The following is a 15,047-nucleotide window of genomic DNA, read 5'->3' as shown; positions in this document are numbered from 1 at the left end:
ATCGTTTTTAGAGAGGAAATTCAGGAAAATGTGGAATATATTTATTTAAAGACTATGGAAACGTTTGATGTTATTTTTTATTTAATGTATGTATTTTGTGATACTAAGCACTTTTCTGATACACTTTTATTAAAAATGTTGATATGTTTCTGTTCTACAGCTCCTATGTATCCACTTTACATAGAAGGTGCAGAACAACGTTGTCAGCCAAATCAGTCAGTGAGCTGGTCTCACGGCTTGGCTAAAAGCAGCTCTTGTCTGCCTGTGACACCACATCTAACCCTAATACTGATAAAATCAACTTAGATTTTATCAGAATTAGGGTATGTTCACACACAAAATAAAAAAACGTCTCAAAATACGGAGCTGTTTTCAAGGGAAGTCGTGTTTTTCGCTGCGTTTTTAACGGCTGTTTTTCTATAGAGTCTATGAAAAACGGCTCCAAAAACGGCTGAAGAAGTGACATGCACTTCTTTTTCGCGGCAGTTTTTTTATGCCGCCGTTTTGAAAAACAACCGTGTAAAAAACGCCCCATCAGAACAGAACGCCATTTTTCCCATTAAAATAATTGGGCAGATGTTTGGAGGTGTTCTGCTTCCGATTTTTCAGTCATTTTTCAGGACATTTACGGCCCGAAAAATGGCTGAAAACACTCCGTGTGAACATACCCTTAGGGTTAGATGAGGTGTCAGAGGCAGACAAGAGCTGCTATCAGCCGATCAGTCAGTCCATCCATCTCACTGACGGATTCGGCTGACAACGTTGGTTTGCAGCTTTTATGTACAGAGGATGCATGAGAGCTGCAGAAAAGTAAAAAAGCTAAATAACACAAGTGCTTAGTATCATAAAATACATAGATTATCTGTTTTGTTGGTAAAGAATAACCACAATAAAATAAAATCAAATTTGAAAGTGAAATAGAATATTTCTTACATGAATCTCTCAACTTTACACACAGGTGAGCTGTCCTTCATGCCAGTTTTATTTATCACAGAATTCAGCTACAAAAGAAAAGGGTCACAAGTTTTAAACAGAAATACACAGCAAAAATTCATCTTAAAAGTCAACAAAATATTTTTGGATTTTTCAGTTAAAGGGTATTTGTGCACAACGTGTTTGTGCTATTGATCTCTATGGATTTGCCAACACATACTGTACATCTATCTGATCAAGTTTGTCGACTGATAGAACATGTTACAAAGAATTAAACTGATAAGTAGCAAATGACAAGTGATGACTCAATGCAGGTACCACTCAGAATACCACAGATAAACGGTGTATCCAACCTAAATTTATTATCACGCTTACCAAGGTAATGATGGAAAGTTGAGTAGAGTTAAAAATTGAGGTATTTGTTGTCCCCATATCTGCAGTGTATGGTATATTAGTTACAGTGAAATTCAAGGTTAAAGTATTGAGAGTATTATCAGACACTGTTGGTTTTGTACCTAGAAGTAAAAGAAAAGAAAGGCTAAGAATCTATAAAGACTATTAAAACAAAGTACAATCAATGGCTGAATTGGAATATATTTAAATGTATTTATATTTGGAAATGCCAAATCTCAAATCTTCAATGTCCCTGGCACTATGCTAGGCTAGTTGCCTTTTTTTTAAAAATTGTTCTATGATACATACAAAGTTTTGTTCTATTTATTGATTCATATAACTTACTCTGAGAGGGAGTTGGACTTGGTAATGTTTGTTCATTGTATCCTAAAGACAAGAAGAAAAAAATGAACTTTTTAGTCTTTGTGATGCGTTATTCTTAGTTCTGTGTGTTTTAATTGTAACGTCTTCGGTCGCTGACCACGAACTCCTCCCATCCTGTCGACGCCCTTCTCTTCAGATATGTCAGCACATGCGGCCGTTCTGTTCCGCAGTGACCACTAGGCTGCGCTCGCGAGCTCAGCCCAGCCTTAAGGAGCCAGAGCGCACACATGTGTGAGATTGAGCTAATTGCTTCCAGATCACCCTGGACTAAAAGAAGGGCTCTGCCCCTCCCTGCATTGCCTGAGCATTGTTGTTATTACCTAAGTTTGTCTTTGCAAATGGTCCCCTAAGTGTCTCCAATTCCCAGTGTTCCCCGTTCCTGCTACCTGTAAACTGTATCCCGTGTTATCCTGGTCCAAGTGCCATATCCAGTTGGAGTCGTGCTGCGCTGAGTACCTCACCTGTTCTGCTTCACCACGCCTGGTGCCTGCCTGCTGCCTAGTCCCATCCGAGCCTGCCTTGCTACTGTCTGAAGCTACCACAGGTACACCTATATTAACTATAGACTTTGACCTGTGTCCTGACCAGCTGCCATACCGTTAAGGCGGTATGGCCCAATGGGTCCACGCAACCTTCGTGACAGTAATAAACTTGGATAGACATTCACTTACATGCTGTCACGGCCGTGGTCGCGGACCTCCGCCGTTCCTTACCTTGTGACGGCCGCGGCCACAGACCGCTGGCATCCTGCCAGTATCTCCCTCCTAGGAGACGCCGGGCACTCGCTGTTGTCCGGCCCTCCTTTCAGTGTTAGGGTGCGCGCGCGTGCACTCCTTGCCTGAGCGTTGTAGTTTTCCCATGTTCATATTGCAAATGGTCCCTTAGTGTTATCCTGCTCCCAGTGTTCCCATGCCCTGCCACTTGTATCCTGTATCCTGTGTTTTGTTCCTGAGCTTGTTTAGTTTTGAGGTCGTGTTGTGCTGCCTGCTGGTATACACCACGTCTGGTGTTATCTGTCATCCCTGGTATCATCCCCCACATCTGGAGCAACCTGCCATGCCTGCTGGGCCACGTCTTGTGTCATCTGCCACTCCTGGTACCATCCGCCATGTCTACATATAGCCCCATCCGTGCCAGAGCCCCTGCCCCCGTCTGGACTATCTCAGGAACCCTTGTGCTACGAACTTGTATGGACTTTGCATAGACTGTGACTTGGCCAGCTGCCTCTCAGCTACGGCGGTGCGGCCTAGTGGTTCCACATACCCTCAGATCGTGACACAGGCATATGAGATGATAGATAGATAGATAGATAGATAGATAGATAGATAGAAATATTGTGTAGATAGTGTAATACCATTGACATAAAGGCTGTTTGAATCCAGTGTGTAGACTCCCAACTTTGTGACATTATAGGTCTCATTTTTCAGTTCCTGGTAGAAATTAACGGAATCAAATGGAGTTTCAGACTTGTTGGTATAGCTGCAGATGGCATCTACTTTGGTGTTATTTTCACTGTTTGTCAAACTGCAGCAGAAGAGAAAAAAAGGTATTTACTATTTATATGTACTTGGATATAAATAATTTGTAAGTTGTAAAACTGATATAAAATTACATTTCTAATATATTAGTTATGCATTTACCTAGTGTATGTGCTTTACTACCTAGTGCAATATAATCCTATATAAATTAAAGAAACTAAAACAATTTGAAATTCCCGTGGTTAGAAATGACCAGGGTGCATGTATACAGGGTGGGCCATTTATATGGATACACCTAAATAAAATGGGAATGTTGGTGATATTAACTTCCTGTTTGTGGCACATTAGTAAATGGGAGGGGGGAAACTTTTCAAGCTGGGTGTTGACCATGGCGGCCATTTTGAAGTTGGCCATTTTGTATCCAACTTTAGTTTTTTCAATGGGAAGAGGGTCATGTGACACATCAAACTTATCGAGAATTTCACAAAAAAAACAATGGTGTGCTTGGTTTTAACGTTACTTTATTCTTTCATGAGTTATTTACAAGTTTCTGACCACTTATAAAATGTGTTAGATTGTCAATGCAACCCTCTTCTCCCACTCTTCACACACTGATAGCAACACCGCAGAAGAAATGCTAGCACAGGCTTCCAGTATCCGTAGTTTCAGTTGCTGCACATCTCGTATCTTCACAGCATAGACAATTGCCTTCAGATGACACCAAAGATAAAAGTCTAAGGGGGTCAGATCGGGAGGCATTTCTTCTGCGGTGTTGCTATCAGTGTGTGAAGAGTGGGAGAAGAGGGTTGCATTGACAATCCAACACAATGGGCAGCACTTTGAACACATTTTATAAGTGGTCAGAAACTTGTAAATAACTCCTGAAAGAATAAAGTAACGTTAAAACCAAGCACACCATTGTTTTTCTTGTGAAATTCTCGATAAGTTTGATGTGTCACATGACCCTCTTCCCATTGAAAAAACGAAAGTTGGATACAAAATGGCCAACTTCAAAATGGCCGCCATGGTCAACACCCAGCTTGAAAAGTTTCCCCCCTCCCATATACTAATGTGCCACAAACAGGAAGTTAATATCACCAACCATTCCCATTTTATTTAGGTTTATCCATATAAATGGCCCACCCTGTATATATATATATATATATATATATATATATATATATATACAGGGTGGGCCATTTATATGGATAAACCTAAATAAAATGGGAATGGTTGGTGATATTAACTATATATATATATATCAGTTGTATCAAGCCACTTCATTTTTGCTTGAGCTGGGCACAATTTAGAGAACAGTTGTGCACCGGTCGGCATTCATGGTATGCAATGTTTCTCTCTTTGCCTCAGAAATACACTGATCTTTATGTGAATCATCCCTAACTGATAGAATATCAAAAGGTCATTCTAACCATTAGTTGCATTATTAAAGAGTATTAACAATATGTAGTATCCCTTACTTTATTATCTGGCATGATGAGAAAGACGTTTTCAAACTCGTGTTCTTCATTACAGCATCCAACTGAAAAGAAAGTAAAATGGCTTGGAATGTGGTACAACTTGAATGACATTCACTAATGAGAAACAGAAATTACACTTTAGAACAGGCATAACTATTGATGTGTGTATATATATATATATATATATATATATATATATATACACACCACTAGAATATACTTTAACAATGACTTCAAATCTTCAGTAATACTCACTTGGTTAGTTATAGAAAGACTTATCATAATAAAGTTGCCAGAGTTGGGGTTCCCAAAGTCTTCTTGATATTTCAGATTGGTCAGGGTGAAATTCACGGTGAGAACAGAGTTTTGTAGAGAGGTAGTACTAGGGTAACGTGTGAATGCCATGGTAGCTGCAATAAGAAATACACAGATTTGTAACATTGTGACTAATATTACCATAGTAGTTCTCAGTGTATCCCCGTTCTATAATCTTTAATCTGTGTTTACTTACTCATTGATATTGTTGGCTCATTATAACCTGAAATAAAGAGTAATATTGGTTATTAGTTTGTTATTTTATTGCCATATATATGTGTGTACATACATATTAAAGTTTTAAAATTAAAGAATGATCACCATCAATATATAGACTCCCACTATCTAATGGGTATTTGGCCAGCCTCTTGATGCCACTTGTAAGGTTACTGAATTCCTTATAAACAACTGTCCTGTCAAATATTTGGCCGTCTGTGTTGTTCATGTATGAGCAAATGCAGTTGATGCTGAAAGAGTTGGGCACATTTCCAATCCTGAAAGCACAGACATATCAAAGACGTTTCAAAGAAATGATCATGTTAAATATTTAGAGTAAAAGATATACAGTTTTTATAGAGAAATATAATACACTGTTTCCAATTTCTTGCATATGAATGGATCAGTAAAACATCCATGCTCTAATCCAGTAATGGTCTCACTTTTTCCATAAAGGTTAGACTTTTTATAGATCCTGAGTAAGTCTAAGGCCCAATGCACACGACCGTAAAAATTGCAATTACGGACCCATTCACTTTTATTGTCCACAGACACCTTCCCATTTATTTATGGAAGGTGTCCAGAAGAGTACAGCAAAAGATAGGACATGTCCTATTTTTTGCTTTTTATGGGCCGTGCGCCCATACTTTGTATGGGAGCACGGGCCGAAAATTCGGGCGGTTGTCCACAGCCGTCAGCGGCTGGCTGTGCCCGCAATCGCGGCCCGTGATTATGTGCACGGCCACGTGCTTGGGGCCTAACAGGGGACTAGGGACAGAAACCTGTGACACACACACGATAATGCTGCAGTTCTTTTGCATGCTCCTTTTTGTTGATGCATAGCAGATGTGATAGCATAGCAGCCACAATAGTTACTTGCTCCGCAACCATATCTTCTTTATACATGAATGTGCTGCCCCCCCCCCTCTGCACTGCTGTGTACTACAGTCTACATTATGGTATGACCCACAGCAGCGAATAGCACTGGTCCAGACCCTCAACTTCCATAATAGTCCCACTCAATGCTAGTTCCATCCAGATGAAGTATGAATCATTGAAGAATAAACCTGGATTTGTATGTAAACAGTACAAGAGTCCCATTATTTATGTGTCCAAGAATAGTGTTCTGATTTTGGTTCTGGTATGCTGGTTTTGTTCACGCCATATTTGTTGTTTGGTTCACATCTCAATATACTATAATTTACTGAACATCCAAATATTTGAATTTAGACCGTACCTGAATGTAAGATTCCTGCAGCCTGCATACGCAGCACCTATACTGGTATTTTGGAACACTGGGTTAACCTGTTAAAGACATTACAATATGTTTTTGTCATGTACCAATATTCAAATGATTTGGCCATATTCTTCATGTACTATTTCACATATCTTACCAGGGATATTAAGATAGCTGACATGATGCGGTAGATTTCAGTAGATGGATTTTCAAACTGTGGGTTGTAACTCACATCCAGCAAAGTCAGGTTAAATGTGAAATCCACTAGTTCTGGAGATCCTGTTGACAGTGCTGCCGCTAAGACAACAATTGTTTTTAGAAATATATTAACATTGGCTACATAGACAAATGTAAAATCTAGTATGTTTGCAATTTAAAAACTGTGAGTAGTTATTAGGATGTTAATGAAGAAATATGGTTCACATTTTACTAACATCAGGGTATAATTTTACAGTAAAAGTGCTAGATAGAGACACATTATAAGAATAACAGAACTGTTGTCATCTGCATGCTGATGGTTTCCAGGTTTGTTCTCTTTTAAGAACAAAATGTACCATGAAATCTGAATTGCCTTAAAATTAGTATACCTGTGGTAAATGTAGTTAAAGTGGCAGCAGCGGCAGACACTGTAGAGGTTGGCACATTGGTAGTGGTTGATGATTGACTTGTCTGGGCCGGTCCAGTACTACTGACTGTTGAACTCAATTCTACTGGTAAAATAAAGCACAACATGTTGCCAATTACCATGTATTGAGAAACCATTGAAATAGATGAGTAAATACAGTTGAGTTGGAAAACTTACCTGTAGTTAGTGCTATTGTTGAGTTAGGTGCATTGGGCTGCTGCACGGGTGCATTAGTAACAGGAACAATAAGCTCCTCAGCTAGGACAAGAAGATATGGATTAAACAAAGAAATCTTGACAATAGAGGAGAGAGTAAATTGTCACAGAATAAAGTCACTGGAGTTAAATACATATGCAGACAGCCGAATATTGAGAGTCCTAACCCTGCATAGCCACTACATTGCCAGGTTACTAGTGGGTGCCATTTTTCTTTCCATGTAAAGCAAGGTTTTGGTCATCTTCCTAGATCATTATTCCCCTCCACCACTGTGTTTGGGAAGTGTCACGCTTCCAAAATGCAGTGGTCATCTTATACATACAGAAAACTCCCCTGTATGAAAACGTACTGGTTATTGCAGATAACATTTCTATACATTAGACACAGGGGTTGCGAGAAGCAAACTCACTTATTAACAAAAAAAAAACTAATGATGAACTCTAAGCCACTGCACTATTATAAAAGGAGTTTGCATTGTAACAAGTAGGACTGAAGGGTGTTTTACACTGGGTGATTATCGGGCAGACGAGCGTTGCCGATAATTGCCCTGTGTAAACAGGGGAACGGTCAGCAGATGAACGAGCAGACGCTCGATCATCTGCTGATCGTATCGTTTTAAAAAAGTAAAATATTATCATTGTCGGCAGCCCATCTCGCGTTGCTGACATGATAATAATGTATAGGGATGAGTGATCAGAGTAACGGCCGCTTGTCCCCATCAATAGCTCTGTGTGACTGGAGCAAACAAGCGCCGATCAACAATGTCAGGCCAGTGTAAAAGGGCCTTTAGATGCTTAGTCCTCATTGTTGAAATCATCAGTAATCGTGGGAAATAATTGAAGCTTTCATAACCTGCTTGGTTACTATGAGGGAAATGTTTGGAACGTGTCACCTCAGAGAAAAAATATCTTTAAGCTCAAAATGTTACTTAGTAATTTAAGAAATGCTGTCAGCCAACTTGCCAAGCCCAGCCTGCTGAGTAAAATGATTAGCCATCATGCACCTGTCTGTTACCGGTTCTATCACTGACTGTCACTCTTGCCATCATGTAATTTAAAAGGTAAAAAATTGCGAAAATGACTATATAGAATAGCGCTATGTGAATAAAATGATTTATCCAAACCTTACCCCAACATTTTTTTTCATTAGCTTGAAATGTTTGGTTCTGCACAGCTTTTCAAGTGTAGCCTTTTGAAGGGGGGTGGGGTATATGGTTTGAAAAATCCCCTCCATTGTGGCAAGTCTCCAATAATTTGCAGCACAGTAGACAGCTTTTGTACAGCAGAAGTCTTGTCAGTGCAGCGAAGAGGAATATACATGTGAGTGGTCTGAATGTCTGCTCTTATATATATATTTTTTTACAGTTGGGGCATTGGGCCGCGCAGCGTGGACTTTGTGGCTGTAGCAGTATGTCTGGCACTATAGAGGGACTGTAGGTCACAATAAATGAGGGTTTTGTGGCTGCCAATGAGAGGTCTGAGGTTCACATAAACTAAGAGCAAATATGTGTCGTTTTTTTGTATCCCTCAGTACATACTACTTAAAACACAATTTTTAAGGCTTGTATAATTTTGCAGTAAGACGAACATATACAGAACATTGCACAGACTTATTACATGCTACAATTTTAGTCATGTGGGTTACTGTAAAAACTGTGACTTACTTGTGGAACTCTTTGTTGTCTGCGTTGTGGTTACATTTACCGGTGTCTGGTTTATTGGACTGTCAGTAGCTGTTTGGACTTGTGGTTCGGTTACTGTAAGAAATTTTTATAACATTACTGGTATGGGTATGTATTGGTTACTGCCTCTTGCAGAAATAAAAAAAGATCTAATTTTACATGTATCAGTAGTAATGACCACAATAACAGAGTTGTGCAGTCCAATGATCTATGGAGATGGCTGGTCGTATGCCGGTACTACGGGATCATACAAATCCATCAATAAGTAATATGCGCTTGTAAACTATATGGCCTAAAGTATGTGGACACTTCTCCTAATTATTGAGTTCAGGTTTTTCAGCCGTTCACAGTCATGCAATCCCCATAGACAAATATTGGTTGTATTATGGGCCGTACTGCAGAGCTCAGTGACTTTAAAAGTGGCACTGTCTCCTTTGCCACAAGTCACTTTGTGAAATTTCTAATCTTCTAGATCTGCCCCAGTCAACTGTAATTGCTATTATTGTGAAGTGGAAGCGTCTATGAGTAACAACAGCCCAGCCGCAAAGTGGCGAAGAGCGGCGACCCCAAGTGCTGAAGTGTGCAGAGCGTAAAAATCGCCTATTCTCTGTTGCATCACTCAATACAGAGTTCCAAGCTGTCGGCTTGAGGTGACATCAGCACCAGAACCGTGAGTCAGAATCTTTGTGAAATGAGTTTCCATGGTCGAGCAGTTGTACACAAGTCTAAGATCACTATGTGCAATACCAAGTGTTGGCAGGAATGCTGTAAAGCACGCCACCACTGGAATGGACAAATTGGCTGAATGGACACAAATTACCATAGATGCTCCAATTTCTTGTATAAAGCCTTCTCAGAAGAGTAGAGGCTGTTATAGCAGCAAAAGTGGGCCTATAACTAATTTTGGTTGCCATAACATTATATGTGCGGCTTTCATTAGTTGTGGTTGGTGCTGTTGTGAACAATTAGATAAGGTTCAAATGCAGGAGTCAATGATATTGTACTTGATGTCACTGCAGTTGCTTTTGTCTTTCCCAGCTGTTGTTTATGGTTGAACTGACTTTGGAATAGTTGTTATCTGTGCAGATGTATGTAATGGAACTTTGGTTTCTTGTAGATTTGTGTCTTTTGGAGGTATAGTTAAATCTGTTGTAAAATATGGTTCAAACAGCTCTAAAAATAGTTCAAGAAGTGACATGCTCCTTCTTTTAACACGGCGTCTTTTTACGAGATCTAAAAAAACCTCCCCGTCTCAACTAAACAACGTTTTTCCCTTTGATTTCAATGGGAAGCTGTTTGCGTTTAACTGACGTATTTAAAGGCATATTTTGAGCCGTTTACACCCCGAAATGCGCCTGAAAACACTGCGTGTGAACATACCCTGACAGTTGTATTGAGTGCAGCTACTGAATAAGTGCCTGTGTTTGAAGATGGCGTTGAACTATTTTGATACATGAAGTTAAATTTTAAAATGTGATTATTTTTTATTTGCATATCATATAGCTTTTATGGCTGTAATATACATATTTGCTGTCAAATTTGTAATATCTTAAAAAATCTTGTAAAATCATAAAAATAAATTTGTGGTTCATATGTTGATGTACTTTCCATTTGGCTGTGGTACAATAGTTGCTTATGTAACAGTTAGAAGAAATGCATTTACATTTCCAAATGATTTCATGAATAATTTATTTCAATCAGACCCAGTAATGCACAAACAATATTTACAAGATTTATCTGCCTCAATCTTTAGAATATAAATGTGACTTACATGTGGAACTTTGTGTAGTCTTTAATGCAGTCGGAATTGTAAACTGGTTTATTCATAAAAAACTAAGGGTATGTGCACACACACTATTTACGTCCGTAATTGACGGACGTATTTCGGCCGCAAGTCCCGGACCGAACACACTGCAGGGAGCCGGGCTCCAAGCATCATACTTATGGACGACGCTAGGAGTCCCTGCCTCGCTGCAGGACAACTCTCCCGTACTGAAAACATGATTACAGTACGGGACAGTTGTCCGGCAGCGAGGCAGGGACTCCTAGCATCGTACATAAGTATGATGCTAGGAGCCCGGCTCCCTGCAGTGTGTTCGGTCCGGGACTTGCGGCCGAAATACGTCCGTCAATTACGGACGTAAATAGTGTGTGTGCACATACCCTTATTGTAAATACAATACTTCAGACCATTAAATAAACCTGTGAGTTGGATATTGGTGCACGGTCTGAAGAAGATAGTAAACCGTTTTGGGCCCACTGCTTAGGGGACGGTCCGTGCAGAATTTCCACAGCGCTTACCCAAAATAAATTGACATGCTGCAGATTGAGAATCCACAACGCAGGTCAATTTCCGCACTTTTTTTCTGCAGATTTTTCCGCAGCACGTGGATTTGATTTGCTCAAATGTCTTCCACTTTGTTGCTACTGTAATACACTGTGAAATTTCCGCACAGAAATTTAAGAAGGAGATTCCACATCATTTTCGTCCCATGTGCAGGGGGTATCAAAGTTTTCAGTTTTAGTGCTACACAATGGATGATATCTGCTGTTTGCAAAATAACAGTCATCAAAAAGTTCTCCCTCAGGTAGTGTCTTTAAACATTCTTTACACAATTCTAATTCAAATGGACAGCAATTGTTTCTCCATGAGAATACATACGATAACTAAGACTTACCTGTGGAGCTCTGTGTGGTCTGTAATGTGGTCATGTTTTCCGGAGCCTGGTTTGCTGGGTTTACGGTAACTTTTTGGATTGGAGGTTCTGATTTTGTAAAAGAAGATCATTAGACAATACTAGAAAAACAAGTCATATTCAGCTATATCATAAAAAATGGATTCAAAACCTGCAATTAAATACAACATATGCTACAAAAATGTCAACTCATAGAGACAGCCTGTTAGTTCTGCCCTCTCCCCTAGTGATTGATGTTTTTTATTACTTTGGTTGACTTAGTTGCGCTGGTTTTGAGGCGGCTTGGAAAAAACATGGAAGAAGTTGTCATACGCTGAGTTGTACTGCTTCCAGTTGTTGCTATAGGTATTGTTATCCTCGTACTTTATTAGGTGTTGAGGAAACAGGTTGTGTTTGTTGCAGTTAGCTCTCTCTGCGTACTTATTGATACAAGAAAAGCTGTCCTCTACCTCGTCTGGGCATGCGAAGCAGGACTCACAGGCTTTCTCTGAGTCCTGGCAGCATTTCTACAGCTTTTTACTTCAAAACACTGAATTAAATCAGAAAACTGTATATTCCCGAGCTCAGCATCTCTCCCTCTATACTATGCTCAGATAGGGTAGCATAGGAGACCTGGCAAACTCCTTTAGGCCAAATGCACACGATGCATATTACATGGAGATTTGGCGTGCATTTTCCGATAGCAAATTCACATCGTAATACAGTACCAGCAAAGTTAATCAGAATGCAGGTATCTCACCTACGTTGCAGAATTTTTCCACAGGTAAATTAGGACCTGCAGTGCGTATTTTAAAATCCTCAGCATGTCAATTTATCTTGCGTTTCAGACTCAGAATTATAGCTGACAAGTTTATGAAAAAGTACCAAATCTGCAGAATAAAACCGCACCTATTTCCACATCCAAATGTAAAAACCACACCTAAAAACACATTTAAAAAGTTTTGCTGCATTTTTATGCGTTTTTCGTGCCATTTTTCATGCCGTTCTTATTTACGTTTTTGTGGCGCCTTTTTTTGTGAAGCCAGATGTTACATTATAGTCTAATGTAAAATATAAAAAGCAATATATACACTGCGTTTTTGTCTGCAGCGTTTATGTGACAATTTTGTGGTCCGTGGCATTTTTTTTACCCAAACGCAGCATGCTCTGGATTTGGCCTTTTTTTTTTTGGCTTTTGTTCTATAGGACTTAGAAAATGCCAGAAAAAAAAGCATGTACAAAATGACACTACAAAAACGTCCGGAAAAAAGCCAGATAAAACGCTGTTGTGTATTTTATTACATCTGCCGTTTTAAGATGTGTTTCTTCATGCATTTAAAAACGCCAGAAAATATCTCTGTGTGAAGGAATAAAGCATCAAGCACAAGCACACTGCCATACACACAATGCAAAACACACAATGCCATACACACACAATGCCATACACACATAATGCCATACACACAATGCCATACACACACATTGCCATACACACACATTGCCATACATACACAATGCCATACACACAATGCCATACACACACATTGCCATACATACACAATGCCATACACACACTGCCATACATACACAATGCCATACACACAATGCAATACACACAATGCCATACACACACAATGTCGCTTACAACACGCGTACTTTTACACACTAGGCATGCTTTTACACAAATTTTTGTTTGTAAGACCGAAAAAAGACATATGTCTATCTAGTTCAGCCTATTATTCTGCAATGTTAATCCAGAGGAAGGCAAATTCCCACTAGGCAAAAGTTAATTTTTCTAATCCTAGGGAAAAATTCCTTCCTGACTACAATATGTCATACAGAATAAATCTCTGCATCAATGACCCATCTACAGTAATCTGTGTGCTTTTAGATACACTTCTATACACACGCTTTTGCACATACAGCCAAACTATTGTAAGCGCATACATACGAAGGCGTGCTTACACACACAAGAAAACTTTTACACACCCATACAGGCACAATGTTATACACCAAAATACTGTGGTTTGTGCAGTCCTCAGCTATTTCTAGTTGGCAGCTTCTGTGTACTGAGACATCCTCCCATTTTTGTCAGGAGCTTACTACAATGAATACCTAAGGATTTATTCACATTTGTAATTTTTGCTAGTGCTATGCATTTTTGTTAAAATTGTTGCAAAAAAAATGCAGTATGTGTATGTACCCTTAAAGGGGTTCTCCGGTCATTCTATATTTATGTTCTTTCCTTAGAATAGGCCATCAATATCAGATGGGTAGGGGTCTGACTCGCAACACCCACGACGATCAGCTGACTGAAGGGGCTGCAGCGTTCATCGCCGCGGACTCTTCATTGTTAACCAGGCACAGCGTCGTACACATCCATAGCGGCTGTGCCTGGGATTGCAGCTCAGTCCCATTAATTTGAATGGGACCTGAACTGCAATCCCAAGTACAGCCACTACAAATCTGTATGGCACTGTGCCTGAAAACTGTGAATAGGCAGCGGCAACAAAAGCCACAGCCCCATCGATCAGCTAATTGGCAGGGGTGCTGACAGTCAGACCCCCAATGATCTGATATTGATGACCTATCCTGAGGATAGGCCATCAATATAGAATGCCGGGAGAACCCTATTAATGACCAGATCCACAGATTGGAAGAACGGCCTATCTTATAAAAATATTGACAGGCCCTCTTCCAATCAGTTCTCCTATTCAGTAAGTAGTACGGACTATACCCGCTGCTCAGAGATGTTGCAACAGTTGCCACCTCCCTCTCTTCTTAAAGAACAATTTGCCTTCTGCAACTGAATGGTCCCCAGAGGATGCCCACACAACTTTATTTTGAGGACAATCTCTTTCTCATTATAATTTGCCCCTGGCGCAGGTTTCTGGCATTGGCCGTGACCTGTGCCTAACTGGCCCATGGGCTGAGTCTTACCAGGAATGTGTACCTTAGACTTTGAGAAGACCTGGTTAGAATTAGTGTTTATAAACAGGCTGATCTTAACATTTAAAGACAGTCAAGGCTATTCCAATTAATAACATTAACTGCATATCTAAAAGTTATCTGATTGATGGTCAGAAAGCTAGGATCCCCACCGATCATAAGAATGTGAGTCCCATGCCTCAATTGATAGATAAAAGATGAGCATCATTTGGCTGTTTCCTTAAGACCCCATATACTATAATAAACAGTGCCATGTACAGGCATGGCAGACTCTCCATACTTCTTCTACCCTTTCTAAAGAATAACAAGGGACACTTGACCCCTAATCTGGTTTGGGTATCAGCGGATTAACCACCACTGGTAAAACTTCTCTGGCATATCCTCTGCATATGCCATAGATGCCATTCCTCAGAATACCCCTTTAGCTTAACATGATTGTTAAAAATATATTGACCACATAATGTTCT

General features: G+C 39.8%; 1 protein-coding gene across 1 annotated transcript in view; it reads right to left on the bottom strand.

Annotated features, from left to right (window-relative positions):
• LOC142740658 (mucin-16-like) overlaps nucleotides 1–15,047 on the bottom strand; it is a 33,518-nt gene that overhangs the window by 17,570 nt on the left and 901 nt on the right. The window contains exons 2-15 of the mRNA XM_075850073.1: nucleotides 11,635–11,721; nucleotides 8,939–9,031; nucleotides 7,237–7,317; nucleotides 7,022–7,144; nucleotides 6,592–6,731; nucleotides 6,435–6,502; nucleotides 5,303–5,475; nucleotides 5,178–5,204; nucleotides 4,922–5,076; nucleotides 4,667–4,728; nucleotides 3,065–3,234; nucleotides 1,672–1,713; nucleotides 1,309–1,448; nucleotides 934–1,001 (exon numbers count right to left, since the gene is read on the bottom strand). Coding sequence (XP_075706188.1) covers nucleotides 934–1,001; nucleotides 1,309–1,448; nucleotides 1,672–1,713; nucleotides 3,065–3,234; nucleotides 4,667–4,728; nucleotides 4,922–5,076; nucleotides 5,178–5,204; nucleotides 5,303–5,475; nucleotides 6,435–6,502; nucleotides 6,592–6,731; nucleotides 7,022–7,144; nucleotides 7,237–7,317; nucleotides 8,939–9,031; nucleotides 11,635–11,721 — 1,429 coding nt within the window. The remainder of the gene's footprint in view (nucleotides 1–933; nucleotides 1,002–1,308; nucleotides 1,449–1,671; nucleotides 1,714–3,064; nucleotides 3,235–4,666; nucleotides 4,729–4,921; nucleotides 5,077–5,177; nucleotides 5,205–5,302; nucleotides 5,476–6,434; nucleotides 6,503–6,591; nucleotides 6,732–7,021; nucleotides 7,145–7,236; nucleotides 7,318–8,938; nucleotides 9,032–11,634; nucleotides 11,722–15,047) is intronic.

This window comes from Rhinoderma darwinii, chromosome 1 (genome assembly GCF_050947455.1).
Source record: "Rhinoderma darwinii isolate aRhiDar2 chromosome 1, aRhiDar2.hap1, whole genome shotgun sequence".
In the NCBI taxonomy this organism is placed as follows: Eukaryota; Metazoa; Chordata; class Amphibia; order Anura; family Rhinodermatidae; genus Rhinoderma; species Rhinoderma darwinii.
This window is presented reverse-complemented; position numbering and strand designations above follow the sequence as displayed.